General features: G+C 34.4%; 1 protein-coding gene across 7 annotated transcripts in view; it reads left to right on the top strand.

The window, feature by feature from the left end:
• bean1 (brain expressed, associated with NEDD4, 1) overlaps nucleotides 1–26,668 on the top strand; it is a 128,536-nt gene that overhangs the window by 7,792 nt on the left and 94,076 nt on the right. For 6 of the 7 annotated variants that reach the window (XM_039763108.1, XM_039763107.1, XM_039763105.1 and 3 more), the window contains exons 2-3: nucleotides 10,250–10,324; nucleotides 15,093–15,227. In XM_039763108.1, coding sequence (XP_039619042.1) covers nucleotides 10,250–10,324; nucleotides 15,093–15,227 — 210 coding nt within the window. The remainder of the gene's footprint in view (nucleotides 1–10,249; nucleotides 10,325–15,092; nucleotides 15,228–26,668) is intronic. The other variant, XM_039763110.1, reaches the window with a different exon arrangement.

Below are 26,668 nucleotides of genomic sequence, written 5' to 3'. Positions count from 1 at the left end.
AAAATAAATGCAATTTCAAATATAAAATAGACAAAAATGCATAACACATTCAAGTATTTTTTTATAATCTGTGATATTTTTGGAAATGATTGAATAAAATAATAGATTGCAATTAAGTGTTTTATGCAATATTTTTGATTTATTTATTCTTAATACCTAGTAATTGTCTCCATTCTCACCTCTAATAAATGAGAAATAAAAAAGTTGAGAAAATGTAGAAGAACTGATATTGCTCTCTGGAGTAAAAATTCAGTTTTGATTGTGTTATTGTACTTGTATAAGAGCACAACAAAAAATATAATAACAAAAATTAATTTGTACTCATTATTTTCTTTTTCATGTGCTGCTGTGTGGCATAGTAGCTAGTACTTTTGCCTCAACACTATGCAGACATGTAGACAGGTCAAATTGTGGCCGTTTTCTGTATGGGGTTTGCATATTCTTCATGATTTCCCATGATTACTCCAGTTTCCTGTCATATAAGATATGTGTTATGTTGATAGGCATCTGTTATTTGGACCTGTTTACTTGATTGAGAATTTGTTTCCTGAGATGAATTGGCATCCTAATCAGGTTTGGGTCTTTGTCTTAAAAGGCAGGTAGGATTTATGTTTTATAATGTTTGCTTGCTTGTAACTAAATGCACATCATGTTAGCATTTACAGTGCATCCGGAACGTATTCACAGTGCATCACTTTTTCCACATTTTGTTATGTTACAGCCTTATTCCAAAATGGATTAAATTCATTTTTTTCCTCAGAATTCTACACACAACACCCCATAATTACAATGTGAAAAAAGTTTACTTGAGATTTTTGCAAATTTATTAAAAATAAAAAAATTGAGAAAGCACATGTACATAAGTATTCACAGCCTTTGCCATGAAGCTCAAAATTGAGCTCAGGTGCATCCTGTTTACCCTGATCATCCTTGAGATGTTTCTGCAGCTTACCTGTGGTAAATTCAGTTGATTGGACATGATTTGGAAAGGCACACACCTGTCTGTATAAGGTCCCACAGTTGACAGTTCATGTCAGAGCACAAACCAAGCATGAAGTCAAAGGAATTGTCTCGAGGCACAAATCTGGGGAAGGTTACAGAAAAATTTCTGCTGCTTTGAAGGTCCCAATGAGCATAGTGGCCTCCATCATCCTTAAGTGGAAGAAGTTTGAAACCACCAGGACTCTTCCTAGAGCTGGCCGGCCATCTAAACTGAGCGATCGGGGGAAAAGGGCCTTAGTCAGGGAGGTGACCAAGAACCCGATGGTCACTCTGTCAGAGGAGAGAGGAGAACCTTCCAGAAGGACAACCATCTCTGCAGCAATCCACCAATCAGGCCTGTATGGTAGAGTGGCCAGACGGAAGTCACTCCTTAGTAAAAGGCACATGGCAGCCAAAGGCACCTGAAGGACTCTCAGACCATCAGAAACAAAATTCTCTGGTCTGGTGAGACAAAGATTGAACTCTTTGGTGTGAATGCCAGACGTCGCGTTTGGAGGAAACCAGGCACCGCTTATCACCAGGCCAATACCATCCCTACAGTGAAGCATGGTGGCAGCATCATGCTGTGGGGATGTTTTTCAGCAGCAGGAACTGGGAGACTAGTCAGGATAAAGGGAAAGATGACTGCAGCAATGTACAGAGACATCCTGGATGAAAACCTGCTCCAGAGCTCTCTTGACCTCAGACTGGGGCGACAGTTCATCTTTCAGTAGGACAACGACCCTAAGCACACAGCCAAGATATCAAAGGAGTGGCTTCAGGACAACTCTGTGAATGTCCTTGAGTGGCCCAGCCAGAACCCAGACTTGAATCCGTTTGAACATCTCTGGAGAGATCTTAAAATGGCTGTTCACCGATGCTTCCCATTCAACCTAATGGAGCTTGAGAGGTGCTGCAAAGAGGAATGGGCGAAACTGGCCAAGGATAGGTGTGCCAAGCTTGTGGCTTCATATTCAAAAAGACTTGAGGCTGTAATTGCTGCCAAAGGTGCATCGACAAAGTATTGAGCAAAGGCTGTGAATATTTATGTACATGTAATTTCTCAGTTTTTTAATTTTTAATAAATTTGCAAAAACCTGAAGTAAACTTTTTTCACGTTGTCATTATGGGGTGTTGTGTGTAGAATTCTGAGGAAAAAAAATACATTTAATCCATTTTGGAATAAGGCTGTAACATAACAAAATGTGGAAAAAGTGATGCACTGTGAATACTTTCTGGATGCACTGTATTTTTTGTTAATCCTGTGTTGTTTAGTTATTATGCATCTATGAGTACATTTCTTCATTATATTGTATCTATATTACATAGAAACAATGTATGTTTAAATATAATTTATTTTTTGTTTGTTGTACCTGATCTATGAGTGTTCCCTTTTCTGCTAATGTACTGGGAATACATTGTTCAAATCTCTCACTTTCTGGCATTTTTTTTCTATGGATGTTGATTTTCAGATATTTATGGGGAAATGGGTGTTAAGCATACTGGATCAATGATTTATCTTTTTTTGAACAGGAAGTGGAAAAAATATTCTGTTTGATGTTGTGAAATCAGATGCAAATGTACAAATGGAATCACTTAAAAAAGTGGATACTAACAATTTTACAAACTCAGAAAGAATTGCATTTTTATTTTTTGTTATTAAGCTGGTTCCATGGTGAGACCTAATATTTAAACAAAATATCAGTCAGTCATTTTTATGTTTTTTCTACACAATGGATGATCATTACATCTAAATTTAAATCTTGGCCTCAGTGCTCCTCTGAGTGTATGGATGCATCATGGTGGGACAGTTGGTAGTTCTGTTGTGCTGCTCATAAATCTAATGCCTGAAGTTTGAACTATACTATCTTTGTGCAGTTATAGAATTTTCAGATTTGCATAACCTAATTTACAGTTTGCAATTTATAAAGTCCAGTTAACCTAAACAAACACCTTTAGGTTGCGGGAGGAAAACAGCATACTCAGAAAAACTGACACATGTTGTAACTGCAAGGATCTTTCAATAAATAGTCCAGTGGCAAAGCTTTAAAGGCCATTATAGAATAGAAGTCATATATAGACAAAGTTGGGGCATGGTAATACTAAAGGTAATACTAAAAATTGCTTGTTATATTTTTAAGTAGACTGCTAAACTTAAAGTTTTCAACAAAACTAGACTCATCAAAATAATCTATCCAGAACAAGGGTCAGGATATTTTTTTACGGGATACCTGTATTTCTTTTATTTTTCAAAAAGTGTTGAGATGCATTTAAAACTGCAGGCTCATATTTCATAATAAGAACAAAAAGAAGAATGATATAATGTGTCACTTGCTTAGCAATGCGCAGCATCATGGCGACCAAACTCCGTAAAATATCAGGGGCTGTGAAAAAATGGCAGTATTTTTGACTAAAGAAACTGAAAAATATACTATACACAAATAAGCAAAACAAAAAATTGAACATTATTTGGGTAATCCTTATAACAAAGACACAGCAGAAACATACAGACTCTACAAAGATGGTGCATGAGTGTGAGATTCAAATCCAGGATACTTGTTCAATGAGGCAGCAGTACTTGCCACTTTGCCCCAACAAAGAATAAACTACCCATATTTCCCTACATATGGAAGACTATTTTAAAGAATTACTTTTGCCAGTTATTCCACAAGATATTAAGGACATAGTCTGAACCAAGGAATGCCTTGAAAGGAACGTTCTTAACTTACAGTGCTCCTCTCTTTAACTTTTAATGTCTCTACAGACAGCAGTTCATTCAAGCGCTCTCTGCTGAGGCTTCCTACATCTTTGTTCATTTCCGAAAGCAAACACAATTCCCGTATCTCCAGAGAAGGTTTACTAGCATCTAGTACATAAATTCCTTTGGAGACGTATGTACATGTTCAGTAATATGTGGTGGCTTATAGATTATACACTCATTCATTATGCCTAAAAAAAGCTGACAAAATGTAACAGATTCGAAAACACACATAATTTTTTCTAAAGCTCCTAAAGAAAAGTTAGCAAGGAAAGTTATGTAAAATAATTTTAGTATATTTATGAAATATCATTGGATTGAGTTTAAATTTTAGTCACACATCATGCCACTTCACAATTTAATTTTCTAAGTATAAGGATGTTTTTTACTATAAAGAGCAAAACAAATTAGCTGATAATCTGTTTTGTAGGTAAACACTGTACTGTATGTCTTTTTGGAGGTGAGGTTCCTGATTAATGTTTCTCTTTAAAAGTGCTTCTATCTGCTAGTCAATACTTTGTAAGAAAGATTGACACTGCTAGTGGTGTAAATATTTCATAATCATTTGTGTGTTACTTTTGAAAAGTTATTTTTTTAAATTACAGTTTATAATGAAAATGTTTTAGAAAGCATAGCTGCTCATGTTAAACTGTCTTGATTGGGGATTGTGTGTTGTACTACTAAAAGATGTAATGATTACTGGTTTATTTACTGGTATAAAAGCTTGTTAGAAAACACAAAGCAGATAGCATGACCTTTTTCTGCTTAGTGATAAGAGACAGATCTTTTTTCCAAGTGTGTCTCTGACATTTGAGCAGCTCCTGACATTTAGAGTGGCATACTATTTTGTGTCACCCCACATATCTTTGCCAAGGTCATTTAACTCAGTAGCTGTTGTCTTACCTTGTCTTTCATTTCTTGCTCAATATTTGTTTACAACAGTCACATAAAACATAGATATCCCAACTCTTCTCTCACATGTGAGTACAACATATGCATGGAACTATAGAACATTAATAACAGCATTGTAAATGTAGACTCCTGGACATGATTTGAAACACATTTGTTATACAGCTGTATAAATTCAATAAAGATATTATCAAGTGATTATGCACTGTCAAAAAAAATTACTACTTTTTGAATATGTCAAGTGCTACATTAACAATCAGAGGTGGCACCTTGTTTAAAGCTAACACTTCATATTTTGCAATCAATTAATGCATTATCAACTCTGTGGGAAAAGACTGCCTTTTTTATTCAGTTTTGCAGATTTTTTATATTACTTTTATAATATATAAAAAATTAAAATAATAGTGTATAATTTGTGTAAAACGGATTATGAACAGTAAAAATGAAAATGTGGCATAATCATTTACCAGAAATTTGCTAATTAAAATATTAATATCAAAACTCTTATCTAAATTCAACACAGTATCTTTTTAAGCCAGATGATACAATACGTTTGATACTATTAAACATTTCACTCTGTCTTTCTTTAGACATAGATCTACACATTAAAATATTAAAGTTGAATGCTTTTATGTATTCACCTAATTGTTGCACCACTTTATACTTGATAGTTATGAGAAGATAACATTTGTCTCAGCATAACTGAACAAAAGTAAGGATAAGGCTATTTTTTTAAAATGTTGCTTTGTTTTTCATGTTGTGTTCTCTGACTGACAATCTGCCATTCTTATCAAAGTTTCAAGATGGCTATAGCATTGCAGCATCACAGAGCCATGGTTATACCATGTTAGTCTGTCTATGAAATCATGGTTTTTATTTTCTTCCATTTAAAGTTTATTTTAAAGCATGATAAGATGTCATCCTCTATAATTTTGTCAGTTTGCTTTTTATATCAGTCTGCTTCTTTTGTTTGTGCTTTTGCACATTGAACTTTAGCATTTCCCACTGTCACTTCTTTAGGCATCTTTTGTTTTGTTACCTGTATTTTTAAGACTGTGGGTTTTATTTGTACTTATTAGGAGCTGGTGTCTTGTAGTCAGGTTATTATGTTTAACTATGTAGGGCTAGATGAATGAAGCAAACATTTTGACCATAGGCTAAATACTAGTCTATTGAGGTTTGTGCAACATATGTAGTTTTCTTGTCACTGATTTCAGGAATACACCTCAGTGGTAGGACTTGTGCACCAGAAGATAGTATTTTTAATATTGTGCCAGGTGACTTAATGTACAAAATAAAATAGTAGAAATTCTATTGCATGGACAAAAGAACATTCACATTCACATGGTGTTTCATTATGTGAATGTTATAAGTCAGAGCACCAAGATTTCACCCCTAGTTTCCTTAATCTTTATCAGCTCAATTATTTATCTGTCTGCTTATATATTTCCATTTAATGTTTAAAAATACTACCCAGTAGCTAACTGACCAGTGTCCAGTAACAGAGGTGCTGACTCAATGACATGAATAAATGATCATTGTGTGTAGTGTGAAGCAAAATGTGACAGAAAGTCCAGCAATTCATGCTACAAAGCTCATCAGTTTGTCTGCAGCTGATTTCCCGTCTCCTAGCATCTTAGAATAAACAACTTGACAGACATTCAAGAAATTTCACTTACATTTGGTGATACTCTAATTGTGACAGCCTTCATGTAGAGCTGGATGACACATCAGCACGTATGGTTAAATTGATTTTTCTCTGTTTGAAATCCTAGAAATGTCACATTTGTTCAGAAAATGTGCAAGGAAATAAGTGTTATTCATCATACTCTGCATTTGTGGGAAAACTGTCCATTAATAACAAAATGGATAAAAGAAGTAGTGCATCTTTGAAACTGAGTGAAATTAAAAGAAAATAGGTTAGCAGATGTAATGCCTGAGTCATTTAATTCAGCTCCTGTCCTAGGAACTGCAGCTGTTTTTCTGTTCTACCAGTATCGTTTAATATTTCATACTATTCTTTCAGTTCACTTGCTTAACTATAAATGCAATATCTATGTCAACAAACACTCTTTTGTACATATCAAAGTCATAAATGCAATGTTTTGACTGTGTGGATTTTACTTCTTCCTACCAATACTTGAAATGCAATTTGAGAATGATCATATTTTTGGCTTTGGAGAAGAGTCCATGTCTTACGTTTTCAGCTTTAACCAAAATAAAAAAATGTAGAAAATGACTTTAAATGCAGTACCAGTACAAACCAGGATTTGCTTGATAATCATGGTGAACATGTTATGTATCAGAATTAATAAAAAATGCTTTAGCATGAATTAATTGTAAACTGATAATAGAATAGATAATAAGATGTGGTCCCAGTGTCATTAAAGTTTATCATCAGAATCAATGTACATAAGCCAGCAATCATTTTTGTAACGTTTTGCCATTAGTTTAAAATTTTAAAATAAATACCACACCGTAGAAAAATATTTACCATAACTCACTTCAGAGTTTTCACTCCTTCATCTTGAAGGGTTGAGCATATTAATTCCTTATAAAGCAAATGAAATTCAGTGACCTTCAAAAATGTGCATTCTTCATACTTTACATTTCAGGAAGCCAGCTTGGTCAGCTAATGTAGCTTCCCTGTTATATAAAAAGCACTGTCTTAGAGAGAGAGACTGCACTAACCTACAGTAAGTGACTAATTAGGTAACATTTCTGTCAACTGCAGGCTCTGTATGGGCCTTTATCTCAAACACTAGCATTTCCCATAGCTGTCTTTTCCACTAAAAAAGTATTTTCTTGGAGTGACATCAATGTGAGTAAGTTCTTTAGCCATTTACAAAAACACACAAACACCCTCAACGAATTTCCCGCTCATTCAAAAATCTTTCTTTGTTTTAAAATAAATTGCTTAGAGGATTGACAGGCTCACTTTGCATTTAATATTCATTTTAGGATATTTTTGAAATGCATTTTAAGAGAGATTAAAAGGAATAAGAGTTATCTAATAATATGTTTTAAGAAATATCAAATATTTTTCAGGTATCTCAACTTCATTTCAGGTTCATTTCAAGATATTTAAATTAACTGGGCATTTTTGAGTTATCTGAAATGCAACTGAAGATATCCGAAAATGATCTGGATGTTATTTCAAGATATGGTATCTTCCACATTGACAGATGTTTCAGATATCTAAAATGATTTTTTGATATGCTAAATTCACGTTGTGATATCTTAAATTGGATGCTGTATCGTTTGAAATGTTTTCAGATGTACTTCAGGATATCCTGATATTATTTAGCACGCCATTTCGCTTATCCTGTATGTCTATGGACTGCAGGAGGAAACCAGAGCAAACCAACACATAACGGGGAAGAACATGCACACTCCATGCAATCAACATTTGGGACATGATGACCAGTTTCCAATAAACATTTGATCATAAAAAAGTAATTTTCAGATACTTAAAATTAAGTGGTTAACCTGTGTTTTCAAACATATCAAAATAGCATCTTGTTCATTTTTAATTTATCAGAAATTAATTTTCAGATATTGCAAAGTAACTTCCAGTACATTTCAAGACATCTTAAAATAAATATGAATCCCTATTGAAAGAATAGAAAATTTTACAGAAATGGATTTCTTAAATATCTCAAAATGAATTTCAGAACATCAATTTGAGATATTTAAGAATGTGTTTGAGATATCTTGAAATGCATTTCAGTTAAATCGAAATGTATTCCAGAGACCTTAACATGTGAACAAGTTATTTTGGAACATCTTGCATTTGATTTAGGATACCAGAAAAGCTGTATTGCTTTTTAAAATGTCAAATTAATTTTGAGAGATCACTTTGTTAATTTAGCTTGCCATACAGATAAGCAGTATCTTTTTGCCGTGTGCTTTATCTGACGAGGTAAGGTAGTAATACTCGCTAATCATAGTGCTGGAGAGTGGCAATATTTTGCACATTGATTAAGGTATGCAAATAACACACTGGACTCTATACACATGGCAATGAAGACCCTCAAAACCTATAAAATGATGCAGTGACATCACATGTTAGTGTGGACACAGACATGATGCCTGCAGCATAGCAAGCAATATTTTGTGGCCCATCCAAAGATGTCATTAGTGTGTAACCAAAATATCAAATCAAAGGAAAGAAAGGAAAAATACCAAAATAGGCATTTAAGAAAACATAATTTCTTAAATTAAAAGAATAATAGCAGGAAATCAGATTAAATGGGCAGGTCACTAACTATTGATATGATACATTGAATTATATGTGTCAGAAGGCTCATTCAGCTAAAATACCATCTATTACACTCAGGTTTTGCATCAGTAACAGTATGCAAACTCATTAGCAAGACAGTGGCCATTAAGTTGTTATATTGTAGTGAAATAATTTAAACTAGTTAATTTAAGATTACTTGGTGTTAAATACAAAAAACTGATTTCAAATTGCATTTAAAATGGCAGACATTTTTCACAAAACAACACATAAAATGTTAACATGGTTTAATTTTTGATGTCATTTTTTCCTGACAAAATAAGATTTAACATCAAAGATATAGTTCACAGAACATGTCAGCAGAAAACATAAAATTTCAAAATAAATTGACTCAAACAGGACATTACATTTGTATGCTGTGTAGTCATCTTGAATCTGTTAGCTGATTCAAACAAGAACATTGAAAATATTATTATTAGATAGATAGATAGATAGATACTTTATTAATCCCAAGGGGAAATTCACACTTCATTAGTGCATAGATGTCAGATTTGTAGGCATTTTCAGTTTATATTTGGATGAATAGGGTGTTGTGAGCAGAATTTAGCATACCAGTGATCATAATGCAGGGATGTACAGTGGGCATCTTGTTCACATTTCTTGTTTCACATTTCAGTGTTGTGGATCATTATTTTTTCTGAAATGCCCAAATTAAGGTTCTAATCTATGCATAGATCTGAGAAATATGGGTTTGTCTAAAATTACATTTTTGGGAGTCATGGGTCAGTAGGTAAAAATGAATATGTGTATGTGCTATAACAGTTATAAATATGTTTTAGCAATTCCACTATTATATTGGCTTATGCTTTTACATAGCTCGTTCTTTCATCCAGATTCTAACATTACAGTCATATGTTCTGTCATATTTGGATTATTAATGTAATGTGTATGTTTTTAAAAAAGTGAAGATTATGTCCTCACAGGAAATGTACCTTCATTGCTTTCATTTTACTCATAATATATTCTATATGTATCGAATGTTGTATTAATACCATGTAAGCCAGTAATCAGGTTGTAATCTTATACTGTAACAGTGATTATAATGTTAAATGTATTGCATATTGGCATAGCATGTGTCATTATTGTAGCTAATTAAATGTTATGCATACTAATCGGTATGTATCAATGAAAATTACTTCAGCATATTGTTATACAGTGCATATCTTAGCTAATGTATAGTTCTGTTGCATGTAGTCACTATATAGTGCCTTATCAGTGAAAAGATGGAGAGATGTATTTACAACATATAAATTTTAGCAAATAACAAAATCTGTAATGGGCTTTAATAAACTCCTTTGCAGCTTTCCTTCTTCATACCTCAGTGGTCACTGGCACCTCTATTCATATTGGAGTTGGCAGAAACTTCACCAGTGCCTGTAAGTAATCTTAACACATTTCATAATAACTACGTGTTTCTTATACAGGTTGCAGATGAAAATATGTGTGGTATTCTAATTCATGCAGTGAAGATTCTCAATATTTGTCTTTATCTTCCCCAAATATGCATGTGTCATTTGCCTGGTAAACATTAATGGCTGTGCATTTCTGTAAGTACATTTAAATATTTCCATTAGATAAATAAATAGTGCCTTCTTAAATATGATACCACTACTTAGTCAATGGAAAGTTTTAGGAATACTATAATTATTGTTCACAAAAATTTATCAATAAAATATGCCAAAACGTTTCCTGATTGATGCCAGTACACTAAAACATACAATATATAGAGTGTATACTGGACTTTGTTTAATAGACATACGGCTTTCCACACAGGGAAGAGTTTTTCATTTATACAACTTTCCTTATGGTTTACTATTTTGTGTTTGTTCTGCCGGAAGTTTAAATTTTGTCAGGTCATCAGGACAGTGCAGTAAGGGACCAGAAGATGAAAACACAAGTCAAAAGGCCAATGACCACAATCAGGAAATCTAATATCAAAGAGGCAAACTTGAAACACTACATACTGTAAAAATCACTGTCAAAAATTAGATGATTTTAGCTGCACAAAGTTGTTCTTGATTATCTGTGATCTTCCACAGCCTGGAAGTACAGAATGCCAGCCTTTATACCTTCATGATAATGATGTGAAATGTCACACACGTCCGGTTATTGTAGCAACGCAGTTAGAAACAGAATACTAAATTCCAAAAAAATGTGGTACCCATGAAAATAAAAAACATGAACATTTTTCCTTAGTCAAAATAAGAATAAAAAATTAAAATCAGAAATCACTTTACAAAACAAACCTCTAGTAAGGAAGGCATTAAAAATAATTAAACCCCAATCATAACCATATTCTGTATGTCAAGGCCTTTTTACTTTTCTGACACTGTTCCATGGGAGATGCTCTATCTTTTTGTTTGTGATCATGAAAGCACTATACCTTGCAAATAATGTCCAAATAATGCTCAAGAGTGTATCAGAAAAAGCTGGGACACTTCTAGGATTTGTTTTCATCAACATTCAAAGCATAGTTAACTTCCAGTGTCAAAGAAAAGCTGTAAGTTGTTAACCCATTACTTGTTGCCTGAAAATGGCCTTTTTGACTAACTCTAAAAATTATATTATTTTTCAGGTTCTGGTAACCTAAACTTTTTGGTTTAATCTCTAATAGTTTATCACTTGCCTTCAAACCATTTTAAGCTATTCTGAACTACTAAAACTTAAATAAAAATGTAAAATTGGGTGTGTTCTAAAACTATTGACTGGTAGGGTATATAGAGTTAAAACATTCAGCCTGTCAAAAGCCATTATGTCAGAAGCCCTCTATTTTACATGGCACATTAAAAGTTCACTCGCACCACTATACCTGAAAAATTTCCCTTCTAGTGTACCACACTTAACAGGATCCATCACACTTTAACCCTCCCTGTCCTTCCATATTGACGTGCATTGTTTTTTCTCTCATTGCCAGTGCAAGCCTCACTCTAGCTTTTTCACTCAGAATTCCTCAAAGAGCTTCCCTCCGCATTATGACACATTTTCGCAATAGTTACTGTAAATACATACAGACCCAAAAAGGAATAGTTCAATTATGTGACACTGAAATATTTTCAGTATAGCAGTGTCGGTTACAGCAAATCTTACAATAAGATAAGTAATTGAATTGTTTATGCATTGCACGTTGATGTCCTTTAAAGATATTTATTTATTTGCTATTTTTCAAGTCATCTTTCAGATGAGTTATGGCAATAGTGGCCACACTTAAAGTAACAGGGTAGCTGATTTGATGTACAGGTAATATCCCTGTATTTGTAATACGCTTTTAGTATACCATGAGACTGAATATATATTTTTAAATGAAAACATTAATACTGTACATTGTGAAAAGTAATTGTTTATAAGATTTTCATATCTTTTGTATCTTCTTTGCTTCAGTATGGCAAGGTATGCACTAATAAAGCATTTGGTTGATTTTAAACTTGTGTACCATTTATTAAATGATTAAAGTAGGTATATTTCTGCCAGTTTACATAGATAGATAGATAGACAGATATTTTATTTGTCCCAAGGGAGAAATTTGACTTCTGTACAGAAGCTCTTTAAATAAATAAATACATAAATAGGTAGATAAGTAAGTAAATAATTAAATATACACACAAACTTTGGTCTGAACATGCATTAGAATGGCTATAAGAAAAGAAAAGAAAAGAAAACTTGTAAGTCACAGTCATAGCGAGATATTATTGCTATTTGTATAAAAGAGCCCTTGTAGTGTTTATTGACACACTTCTGCTGAATAATTCATTGACTGAAATTATGTGTAAGGTTTTATGATTATGATGTGAAGTAATCATGTTTATGATTTCAATTTCAGGCAGATTTAATTATACTGAAAAAGAACTATCACTTCTTCAGATTGGTCTGCTTTTTTACTGTTAAATTTATGATAGGTAAAACATTTTGAAAACATACCAGTAGGCACTATCTTTCAGTTTTCCACTGGTAAGAGTGACTGTATTTTTTTAACATATTTATCATTAATGTGCACTGTTGTGGTGTAGTGGTTAACAGTACAAACCTCTATGGCTCTTCATTGACTCACTGCAGAGTGTGAAATTTGTATACTTTCCTTAACAAAATGTGCAGATGAGGGTGATTGATGGCACTAAATTGAGACTTGTTGATGTGCATGTACAGTAACTGTATCCTCACATGAACTGCAGTTGGTGTCTGCTGCGCTATGACACTCTATTGAAAAATGCAGATTACAAAAATGAATAAATAAATTAAGGTTATATCTGTACAATTGAATTAGCACTACCTAAATATTCTTTTTATAGGTATTATTTTCTTTGTTAAGTAGAACAGCACAACGTTGTATATCAATCAAAAAGATATCATAGATAGATAGATTATAGATAGATTCATTTTACATGTGTGTCACAGATGTAAATTTTACTGGCAAAAATCTGTATTTTAAAATCCAGGGAGAAAAAAAAAGCATATTTATATTTGGTCTAAGTACATAAGAATGGTCACTTGAGTGCTTTAGATATAGTAAAAAGAGTGACTCTAGTGCATGGGCAGAGTACAACTGAAGTAAAGTGTATGGGAAGTGTGATTTAGTGCAGTATATAGAAAATCATTTTCCAGTAACAACCAACTATTTTAAATCTATGGAGATAATGCATGGATGTGTTTTTTTCTGAATCAGATTTAATTTTATTTGCTTGAGTTATGTTGTCAAACTACAATATTGTGGTATATTTGTGTGTATATTTATCAAATAATACAATTAACTTCTTGCTTTATTGTTTTTGGTTTAATCACACCAGAAATTTTGCCAGGGGACAAATTAACATATTTAGCATTTTAGGTGGCAAACACACATTTTAAAACTAAAACTTGATGATTTTTAATTTTATATGACAGCACCATAAATAATTAGCTGATAGGATTTAATAGGGCCAGTGTGGTGGTTTGCACTGTTGCTTGAAACTCCAAGAAACTGGGCTCAAATCTTAGCTTAGCCTGTATAGAGTTTCTTGGATCTGCATTGATTTTTCTGTAAGTACACTTGCTTTTTATACTGCATTTGGAAATATTTGCAGGTTGTTGATTGGAGACTCTAAATTGGCCCTTTTATGAGTGATGGTGGTGGGATGGTTGATGGTACTCAATGACTGTTAACTTGACTGAGTGAGAAAGTGGTTAGCTCAATATACAGTATCATCATTTTGAATCATGCATCTAGTTATTATCTGATTGGCATTTCCAGTTTTGTCCCATTGCCTGCATTGGATTTTCTTCCATTTCCCAGATTAATTAATTAACATAAACTATGTTAGTTAAACAGAGCAGAAATATCAAATTTATTATTTAGTTATTAGCATTTTGAAACCAGTGAAGTAAATGCATAAAATGCAGAGTTTTAATTGTTGTATTTTTTTGAAAATGCATAATTCACAAATTATTGAAGTTGACCTGGACTAAAAACATATAAAATATTGCATATGTCATGTGTTGGTGCTATCAGGACTTCAGTTTGCGTTAAAACATTTAGATGAAACATGTTCAGTAAAAGGATTAATTTGTAGATTTTTAATTTGAAAATTTTACATTTCACATCAAATGTGTATTTCAGTATTATAATAGTGTTGTGTTGTTATACATACAAGGGCCATTTTTGTTATTTATACAGCTTAATCATTAAATTTCCCAGTAGGTATTTCAGTGAAGTTTATTTATTTTTGGTACCATACTATACACAAACAGCAGATTGCTCATATAACTCCACATGGAAGCAACATAACTGTGAGGTCCACAATTTTTAGCATTTATGATGTTATTTTTTTAATATAAATGAAACAGTTATGAAATAGCTAAACCTTTCATCTCCATGCATTAGAAATAACTTATCAACTAAGAAGCAGCATTTCCTGGCATAACATATGCTACCACTATAGATAAGGCTTTCGTCTCTACTCATGGAAAGCTGTTTGTTCATTTGAAGAACTGCTCAGTTGGTCAATCAAAAAGTCTGAATTTCAGCTTTAAATATTAGATGTCAATATTTAGACATAGTTGAGATAGTTGTCCTTTGCATAACAAATGGCTTGCAAAACACCACTGATATTTATTTATGGTAATATGTAATCATGAATTCCATGTTGTTGCTACTTTACTCCTTTTTGCATTTAGATGAAAAGAACATCCTTCCATGCAGGAAAGAAGAGCTTCAGTGTGGTAATGGCCTTTGCCTCTTTAACTGGCTAAGATGTCATTATAAGAAGGATTGTGGTAGAGATTACATGTCGATCCAATTGATCTGTTCAGGTAAGAGAATTTTATTATTTCTATTAATGTTTAATGTGTAAAATATGTTTATCATAATAGACTGTTTTTGTTAGAACAAAAAGTGTTGACAGATGTATGTTCATATTTGCTGAAATCTGAAAAAAAAAAAGTTCTGCTGTGAGTCAATTGTACAAAATTATAAACAGGTTAGTATTCACAAACTTTTGCAGTCAGTGGAATTTATTGACTATCTTTGAAAAAAACAGGCATGCTTTTCCTAAGTTCATACAGGTTTACAACCTTAATAAATTTTCCCACATGGCTTGAAACTCTCTGTGTCTGTGTATTAACTTTTTAAAGTCTTGTGAAAGTAGCAGACTTCTGATTTGTGATGTCTGATAATATGAGTTTTCAAGACCAGTTACTGTATATGGCCAACCACTGTTCATATCAAATTTAACACATTTTTGGTTGCATAGGTACAAACCGGATTACAAAAAAGTTGGGACACTATACAAATCGTGAATAAAAACTGAATGCAATGATGTGGAGGTGCCAACTTCTAATATTTTATTCAGAATAGAACATAAATCACGGAACAAAAGTTTAAACTGAGAAAATGTATCATTTTAAGGGAAAAATATGTTGATTCAGAATTTCATGGTTTCAACAAATCCCAAAAAGTTGGGACAAGGCCATTTTCACCACTGTGTGGCATCTCCCCTTCTTCTTACAACACTCAACAGACGTCTGGGGACCGAGGAGACCAGTTTCTCAAGTTTAGAAATAGGAATGCTCTCCCATTCTTGTCTAATACAGGCCTCTAACTGTTCAATCGTCTTGGGCCTTCTTTGTCGCACCTTCCTCTTCATGATGCGCCAAATGTTCTCAATAGGTGAAAGATCTGGACTGCAGACTGGCCATTTCAGTACCTGGATCCTTCTCCTACGCAGCCATGATGTTGTGATTGATGCAGAATGTGGTCTGGCATTATCTTGTTGAAAAATGCAGGGTCTTCCCTGAAAGAGATGACATCTGGATGGGAGCATATGTTGTTCTAGAACCTGAATATATTTTTCTGCATTGATGGTGCCTTTCCAGACATGCAAGCTGCCCATGCCACACGCACTCATGCAACCCCATACCATCAGAGATGCAGGCTTCTGAACTGAGCGTTGATAACAACTTGGGTTGTCCTTGTCCTCTTTGGTCCGGATGACATGGCGTCCCAGATTTCCAAAAGAACTTTGAATCGTGACTCGTCTGACCACAGAACAGTCTTCCATTTTGCCACACTCCATTTTAAATGATCCCTGGCCCAGTGACAACACCTGAGCTTGTGGATCTTGCTTAGAAATGGCTTCTTCTTTGCACTGTAGAGTTTCAGCTGGCAACGGCGGATGGCACGCTGGATTGTGTTCACTGACAATGGTTTCTGGAAGTATTCCTGAGCCAATTCTGTGATTTCCTATACAGTAGCATTCCTGTTTGTGGTGCAGTGTCGTTTAAGGGCCGGAGATCACGGGCATCCAGTATGGTTTTACGGCCTTGACCCTTACGCACAGAGATTGTTCCAGATTCTCTGAATCTTCGGATGATGTTATGCACAGTTGATGATGATAGATGCAAAGTCTTTGCAATTTTTCGCTGGGTAACACCTTTCTGATATTGCTCCACTATCTTTCTGCGCAACATTGTGGGAATTGGCGATCCTCTACCCATCTTGGCTTCTGAGAGACACTGCCACTCTGAGAAGCTCTTTTTATACCCAATCATGTTGCCAATTGACCTAATTAGTGTTTATTGGTCTTCCAGCTCTTCGTTATGCTCAAATTTACTTTTTCCAGCCTCTTATTGCTACTTGTCCCAACTTTTTGGGATTTGTTGGCACCGTGAAACTTTGAATCAACATATTTTTCCTTTAAAATGATACATTTACTCGGATTAAACATTTGATCTGTCATCTACGTTCTATTACAAATAAAATATTGACATTTGCCATCTCCACATCATTGCATTTAGTTTTTATTCACAATTTGTTTAGTGTCCCAACTTTTTTGGAATCCGGTTTGTAGTTCAGATTGTTCCCCAGATGCTTTGTTGTTTAATAGGTAGAATAAATTGCATAATGATAACAAGGTAATGATAATAATAATAATGATAACATATATATGCATATGAAAATCATAAAAAACTCACTGTAATATCTTGGACAAACAGGTAGTAAATATGTTGTAGAAGGAGATGTAAATGTACCCAACTGGAATGGTGATGGTGCTGGAAATGCTGAAGGCAGCTGAATGTGTTTGTTGACATCTACTGGGTAATCAGTGCTTGTGGACTTGAGGTCCATTCACACGTTTCATATGGGTGATTACATGGTCATGATACATCACATTACAACAAATTTTGAAATGATAAATGAGCAGATGAAGAGTGGTTTGAGCCATTACTTGTGAATGTTAGTATTTTAAAAACATATGAAGTAAAGAGAGTGTGTGGATGTGTATGTGCATGTATCTTGTTTCTGTGTTTTGCTTGATGCTGGTGGGATTTATATAATTTTCCTGCATTCTTTTGATATTTTAAAGATTATGCTTTTACTTTTGAGCCTTATACAATAGCATAACAGTACAGCTAGCACCTGCTAACGTGAGATGTACACAATAGTGAGCAAGTCTCACTTTTTTATGTGCAGCAGTAGCTTTAAAAGTCCTCATTCAATGTAAGATAGAGGAGAAATGAGTCATAAGACCATGTCCTTGAAGTCTTCACTGACAGCAACTGGCATTGGAGGAGTAAGGGAAAAAAAGTCATAATCAGCAAGCTAAAATACATTTAAGTCCCTCTACTTCTTGCTAAAATATGGAATGGGTGATGTGTGTTGTTGCAGTTGCAGCTTGTGTTATTAACACTTTCTTTGCTATAAGCAAAAAATACTTTCTAAATATGGAGGGCATTTAGATTGCTTAGAGGGATTAACTCTCAAACTACAACATAGTTTTTAGCATTACTGTATACCATATGGGAGCTGTACATAATAGTTGGAAACACTGCATAAAAATGGATTGTAACTTTGAAGTAACTAAATCATAATTACAAATGTGATTCATACTAGATTCAGTGCTGATTAGCATCATGTGTTAACTATAAAATAGGTCTGACAATTAACACTTTGATATGTGAGTTCTTAAACAAACTGCAAGTGCATTTGTCACAAAAACTACAAAATTACTTCATGTTTCAAGGAGAACGATCTTAAGACTTTTAACAGGATATATTGCTGTATATTCTTCAGCAAATGCAACACAAATAAACAAAGAAATACTGATATTTCACTGAATATACTAGTTACTAAATGCCATAAAAGTACTGATGTGAGGGGAGCTGAATTGTATACAGTATAGTACTGAGCATGAGCACCATGAAACAAAACTGGAAATGACTAACTTAAAAAAAAAAGCAGGTGACCTTATAACTGGCAACTTCATGGTTTCTTATAGACTGAAGTCTAAAATGAAGTACTTTCACTGTGGCTGATGCTTGGTCGAATCCATCCATGTATTTCTTTAACCTGTTTAATTCAGTTCAGAGTTGTGGAGAGGCAAAGCCTGACTCTTAACATTACATTTTACTGTAACTCTCATACAGGACCAATACAGAGTGGCTAGCCACCCTGAAATGCATATGTTTGAGATGTGGCTGGCAAAACTGATTTGAGCTTCATGACACACCTGTCTGTTGTAATAATCACTGCATCAACTTTTTATTTTTTTTACATTTGTCAGCATCACTCTCTTGGTTACATACAGAAGGGTTTCTAGGCTTTCTTGCTTTGCTCACGGAATTACTTGAAAATTAGATATTTTTGCTTAAATCCCTAGTGTGTCAACTTGAAGGAGTCTGTCTGACCATGTATCTACAAAAATATGTTAATCCGATGAATACAACATATCTTCTCTCCATCACACACGCAAATAAGTGAACTAGCAAAACAAATTGTGCATTGGTACTTCCCACTGGCTTTATTTGACTAAATTGCTTCTGCTAAAGCAAGAACATACTTCCTTACCATTCATGGGGCTACATGTTAATGTGCCATGCAGTATTGATCATTTTGCTTTTGGGACTTTTACAGTAATTTCAAATAGTCTAGTAAGAAATGTGAAATCCCTGTTGTATCAAATATAAACTGTCAGATTGCAGTTTTGTGATTTTTCTTTGAAGAGTCTTAGTCTACACCACATAATAAAAAAAAACAGATAATATTTCAGCAGTTTCATCAAAACAGTGAAAGACAAAAGGCAGTAGTGAGAGAATTAAGCAGTGTGTAGGTAATAGTACATGTGATGAAAGAAAACAGTCAGAGATGGTTCATGCCAGCAGACAGAAAAGTGGACAATAATTGAGTGATGGCGGTAGAGGAGATCAAAAAAAAGAGCAGACCGATGAAGAATGATATAAGAACAGTGTGCAAAAAAATGGGTAACATTATGATGTCTAAATCATTAAAACTGAATAAAGGGTAATTATTAGAGTCAGATAGTAAATTCAGATAATAGCCATTGAAGTCAACTGTTTTTGCACTTGTGCATATTTGTATTCGTCTATGGATTATTATCATATATATTTATATATTCACTTGTAGGAAGTTAAATGCCCTACAATACTGCATGTTACTGTCTAGTATAATAAAAATAAATTATTTAGATGGAAAACTACATAGATGGGTGAGTTTTATATTCAGTAGTCTTTTTTGTTCTCATCCAGGAAAACCCTGTTTTATTATGCACTACTTTGCCTTTCACTTAGCATTATATTATCAAATGTTGTCATCAGCATTTTTTCTAGAGTACTGTTTAATGTTTAAAATAAAGTAAACTGTACTATGATGTTTGTATATTTTTATCTTATTTCACTAATTCAAACAAATACAGCTGGTTCAGCGTCAACATAGCAAAGAACATGAAAAACTGTTATATAATTTCACGTGATCCTAAAGTGATGCCAAATTTCTTTTTTAATACCTTTTATTAAGATTTGTTCTCAGTAATACAGCGGTTACAAAGTTACAATATGAGCAGCAGAATAAAGATTATTTTTATTGGCCACAATACATCAATAAACATCTTTTGGTTTATTATTTTTGCATCTTTTCTTACTATACTTTGCGTGATTCTTGTAATGGAAATAATAGTTTTCATAAAACATTTTAAGTGAAATTATTTCAGTGTGGAATATGCTAAGTACAGACTAGCTGGTGAACTGAGTAAAATCTGACAAATATTTAATGAATATAAAATTGAATTAAAGAAACTTACTGGTTACTTACTGGTACAATTGTGAAGTGTAAGCTTTGATTGTATTGGCTATTAATCAGTTCTTTATAGAGAAATTTCAAACTTTTTTATTGAAATATTTGCCTTCACTCCAATCTATAATTCACAAGATATACAACTTTATGTAAATGTCACTAAGAGCCTCAGGTAACATTTTAGAAGCTTCAAGTACCTGAATGCTTGTTTACAGTCCACATTGTTTGAAGACCACCTTGTATTTTTTACTGCAAAAGTATAGTTGGAGCAACACAACATTATACTGTAAGCCTGCCTTGTTCTAGTCTCTGTATTGCTACAATCATAAAGAGAAAAATGCCCCTAAGTAACGTAAACATCATGGACATTAATTATACAGGATATCAACCGATTTTCTTTTTGGCTCCATTCAAGGTATTTTTGGTATAAAGTACAGGGATAAATACAAATTGTAGAGTCATAGATTATGAAGTGTGCTGAACATTTTTAAAGGTAGTGTAAATTATCCATTTAGATAGCAGCTACAACTTGAAGAATTACACTTCATGCTTTGAAATATTAAACCCTACTCAGAAAATAAATGGCCGTCTGGATTTAATAAAAAAAAAACTGTTCAGTATTAGGTAGGTATGGAGCATAGCTCTTCCTACCTTACTATGTGAATATTGCTGTATTTAACTCATTATTTAATGTTTAAAAGAAGGTAATGTCTTAAATACATTTATAACAAGTAGCAGTGTTTCTTTAAAAGAAATCTAAATGTAATCACTCTTGCCCAACTGTCTTTAATGGTCTAAGATTGCAGTGTGATGTAGAGCAGCATTTCATGACTTACCTAGGGCACTAGTTCATCTATGACTGCCACTGTAGAAACCTTAAAAAGTAGGCAGGATGTAAAGTGCTACCACTTGTGCAATAAGTACAGTTGTACCTGAAATTAAATGTAAAACATATTCTTATCAAGTAGACTAATGGACATATGATTTCCAAATCTGAACAGTGGAAATATGACAATCACTGCAGAAAATCGTGCCCATCCTGCATACAAAAAATTGAATTAAATGTGGGGGAAGAAAATCCACTCTTGCACTTGTGCCATCAATTGCATACACGAGAATCCATTGCAAACATTCCATTATAATTTATTGAGAACCAATATTTTTCTTGGAAACTTGCATTGTACAATTTAAAATGGAACTACACTATAGCCAATTTATTTGAGTTATTTAGCATTCATACATTCATCCATTAAATCCATCCATCTATCCATATATTTTCTGAATGCATTTTTTTTCTAGATGGAACAAATTCCGGACAGGAATCCAGTCCCTCACAGGACATTTTTATCCACATTTCAACAGTCAGTCATACAATTCTCTGATGTTGTAATCTAGCTAGACAAGGAATGATCATTCAGCACTCAGCTACTGTATGCAAGTAATTAATAATCCAACATAGACATAGAGTTTAACCTTTTACTTAAAAATTATATTTGTTTGTATAATAATCGATTGCAGCAAATATAAGCAATACAAAGAATTACGGAACCTGGGTGGGTTGGTGCAGTCTTTATTCAGTCCCAAATGACGGTTCCCTGATCGTCCAGTCCTTTAGTTATTGATTATATACTCTTAATCAAAAATTGAAAACAACTGGTTCTGGTGCAGGTGCCTAGTAGCTAAGCATATAGTGAATTATACTTAAATGTCCATAGCTTCTCTCAAAACTATTAGAAAGGCAACAAATGCACAACTGAACACTGAACTGAAAAACTGAACTTTTCGGAAAAAAAGGCATTCACCATCTCTCTCCCCTCTCGCCCAAATTAAACATACACATCTGCTAACAGAGCAACTAACACTTTTACAGTTTCTCAAAACATAGGAATGTTTTCACACATACTAGGGTTGATTCCTATGGGAATTACAAGCTAAAATAATCTGCAAACTTTCTGGCTATACAAAACATTCTAAGGCCCTGCATTTACCTTTCAATTTTCCCAGAATACACTTCACTCATGTACACTTCAGTATAATATAAAGATTCTTTTTGTAACTAAAATCAATACAAGTCTATAGTCTTATATGTAGTACAAGCATAAAAATCAGGCATTGTTTAATTAAAAGGAACCATAAATGAGTAGCTGGATGGATACATTTTCCAAGTAGAAATTGTATTGTTCAGATTTCAAGATAGCACTGCTAAAACGAAGGGAGTTTAATCAGTGCCACTACTAAATTAAAGAGCTGCTCCTGTGAAAGCTGCTTGGCAGCCACCAGTGATGGTTAGATTCAAATAGGATGTATATATACTGTTTTGAGTTATCTTCATATAGACTGACAGTGGGACTATGCTAACAGCCTCATTGCCAGTGTGAGTAACAGTTTGCTCTACTGCATAGCATATTCTGCCTGGTGGCAGGAACAATGGGTGTTGCTTTGTCCAGACTTTCTCTCTTACTTGAATCCATTGCAATGGGCAATTGCTATGATGAACACCTGAATTTCTGTTAAAGAACTTGTAAAGAAATATTCCAATGTGCTCATAAAGAAATATTCTGATATGTTCATTGGTCCTGATATGGCAAACTATGAACTAGTATTTAAAACTGATCTTACAGATATCAGTGAAAACTGCAAAAAATGCTCGATGATTTTATATAAGCTCAAAAAATATAGGTAACTGTGCAATACACTATATATTATAACATGAAAACAGTATCCAGAGAAAAATGTTTGAAGACCATCTTGTCATTTTTTCATTACAAAAGTATAGCTGGAATGATACCATATTGTAGACCACAGCAGCTGTCAATTGCAGAACTTCTGTCTTTTTTCTAGACTCATTTTGCTACAATCATCCTAACTTAAAGAGCACAGACAGAAAGTGCATAGCAAATCTAAATTTGAATGGTATGAGTAAGTGGGTGTGTTTGACTTTGTCCTGTAATGAAATGAAGCTCTATCTAGGATTGGTTCTCTCCTTGTCCCCATTACTGTCAGGATATGCACCTCGTGAACCCTTAAATTGGATAAGTTGGTTAAAAAATAGATAGACAGTATTTTGTCTCAAGGGGAAATTTAGCTTTTACAGAGATCAAGAAACATGGAAATATAAGAAACAATAGCAACCTGCCTCAAATACACGCAAGGATTACTAAGAAGAAAACATTCTAACTTAGCTAAAGGAGAAGTCATAATGAGGTATTATAAAGACATATTGCAGTAAGTATGAAGGATCTGTATGCTCTGTTTTTGTCATACTTTCCTCTGTTCTCTTTGATCCAACTTCCAGGGCCATGGTTTGCAGTAGATAGCCTCCAGAAAGAAAAATATTTCAACTTGCTTTCATAGTAGTTCTTGTGTTTTATTGTTTTCTTTTCTTTAAACACCATAATTTATGTTTCTGACATGTTTCCAGTCATCATTATGCCTACAGTTCTTTAGACCCTTTATGGTTTTCAAAGTTAGTTGGAAGAAGCCATGGAGGCTAGATAGGTGAAACTGACAAGTTTTTTTATTATTCATCTTGTTTAGCTGCATCAAAATTACTTTAGCAGGTAGTTGTGACAATGTGACCTGATGTATGTGTTGGAAAATGAGACTTAAAATTGATCTTTTTTTGTGAATATGCTCCCAAGAAGTGTTCAAAGTATTTAGGAATTTTAGTGCATGCTGGTGCAGTAATAATTCAATAGTCAAGTTGGAATCCTAAATTTCAGAAAAGAAAAATAGGATACACTTAAGTAAGGTTCTTCAGTATAACAGTGATACTATAGGAAAATAGGTAACGATAAAGCTAAGATTATTAATGTTCAAAGATTTGAATAGAGCTCTGGGGAAACTCATATGGAAATGTTGGGCAAAACCATTCCACAATAACCTGAAAATAAGTCAGATCAGGGTGGATTCACTGAGCCTAAATTTCCCACATATTAAACATACTCTATTACTGCATTCCTTCATCTGTCCTTCATTGTTCTTAATGAGCTGACATTTCTGACATGCTCCTACACAATTATTTTGCTGAGACTATTACTCCAGTTCCTAAGTACAATTTCGCAACACTTGTGAGATAAGCCCTTATATACTGCTCAAAAAATTGAAGGAATGCTTTTTAATCAGAGTATAGCATTAAGTCAGTGAAACTTCTGGGATATTGATCTGGTCAGTTAAGTAGCAGAGGGGGTTGTAAATCAGTTTCAGCTGCTTTGGTGTTAATGAAATTAACAGCAGGTGCACTAGAGGGGCAACAGTGAGACGACCCCCAAAACAGTAATGGTTTAACAAGTGGAGGCCACTGACATTTTTCCCTCTTCAGCTTTTCTGACTGTTTTTTCAATAGTTTTGCATTTAGCTACAGTCAATGTCACTACTGGAGGTGATACTTGGACCCTACAGCGGTTGCACAGGTAGTTCAACTTCTCCTGGATGGCACATCAATATGTGCCATTGCCAGAAAATGTTGCTGTGTCTCCCAGCACAGTCTCAAGGGCACAGAGGAAATTCCAGGAGACAGGCAGTTACACTAGGAGAGCTGGACAGGGCCGTAGAAGGTCCTTAACCCATCAGCAGGACCGGTGTCTGCTCCTTTGGGCAAGGAGGAACAAGATGAGCACTGCCAGACTCCTAAAAAGTGACCTTTAGCAGGCCACTGATGTGAACGTCTCTGACCAAACAATCAGAAACAGACTTCATGAGGGTGGCCTAAGTGCCAGACATCCTTTAGTGGGCCCTGTGCTCACTGTCCGGCACCATGGAACTTGATTGGCAATTGCCATAGAATACCAGAATACCACTGGTGCCCTGTGCTTTTCACAGATGAGAGCAGGTTCACTCTGCGCACATGTGACAGACATGAAAGGGTCTGGAGAAGTCATGGAGGACGTTATGCTGCCTGTAACATTGTTCAGCATGACTGGTTTGGGGCTGGGTCAGTGATGGTGATGGGGAGGCATATCCATGGAGGGACGCAAAGACCTCTACAGGCTAGGCAACAGCACATTGACTGCCATTAGGTATTGGGGTGAAATGCTTGGACCCATTGTCAGACCACATGCTGGTGCAATGGGTCCTGGGTTCCTCCTGGTGCACGACAATGCCAGGCATCATGTTGCGAGAGTACGCAGGCAGTTCCTAGAGAATGAAGGAATTGATACCATTGACTGGCCCCCACGCTCGCCTGACCTACATCCAATAGAACACCTCTAGGACATTATGTTTCAGTCCATCTGACGCGGCCAGGTTGCACCTCAGACTGTCCAGGAGGTTCAGTGATGCTCCCAGGACACCATCTGTCGTCTCATTAGGAGCATGGCTCGATATTGCCAGGCTTGCATACAAGCACTAGGGGGTCATACAAACTACTGAGTACCATTTTCAGTTCTTGCAATGAAATTTTGGCAAAATGAACTAGCCTTCCAATTCATTTTTTTACTTTGATTTTCCGGGTGTCTTTGAATTCAGCCCTCTGTAGGTTAATAATTTTCATTTCCATCAAACGATGTGGCATCCTTTTGTTCCTAACACATTACCCAGTCTATATCAGTATGGATATCCAGCATGATTTTTCTCCCATTGAGGTCTGATGTGTTTTCAAAGTGTACCTTTAATTTTTTTGAGCAGTTCATATTAGCCCTTATATAGGGTTGTCAATCAATAATTAAATTTAGTATCTTTTCACATTTAAAATATTGTTTGAATATAAATAAGTGTTTATATTTCTATTTCTATCTTGTCGTTCTGTGTGTCACCCTGAAACTTAAGTGTCACATCTCACTATTGTAAAACCAACTTAACACCTACAAACAATGGAAACGGGCCAGCATTACTTCTCTTTCTCCAGTGCATACATACTCTTTGTACGTTCTGAGTACTGGGATTAAACACTTACTCATGTACTACCTATGTGGCATTTTGCAGGTTTTGCACATTTACATGTGGATTTTCTCTAGGAGCTCTGATTTCACTTTGAATTCCACAAAACAGGCATAATAGTTGAACTGTGGACTCTGAATTGGCCCAGTATGAGTAAATGTACCCTGTGATAGACTGGTGACTCATCCAAGATTATTTCCAACCTTGTGCCACAAGGTAACAAGAAAGGAGTCAGCTTCTCAAATAAATTACTATTAATGATGGGCATAACTTTCATGATTGGTTGTAT

Source organism: Polypterus senegalus, chromosome 9, assembly GCF_016835505.1.
Source record: "Polypterus senegalus isolate Bchr_013 chromosome 9, ASM1683550v1, whole genome shotgun sequence".
Lineage (NCBI taxonomy): Eukaryota > Metazoa > Chordata > Cladistia > Polypteriformes > Polypteridae > Polypterus > Polypterus senegalus.
The sequence above is the reverse complement of the archived record's forward strand: the minus strand, read 5'-3'. Positions and strand labels throughout refer to the sequence as shown.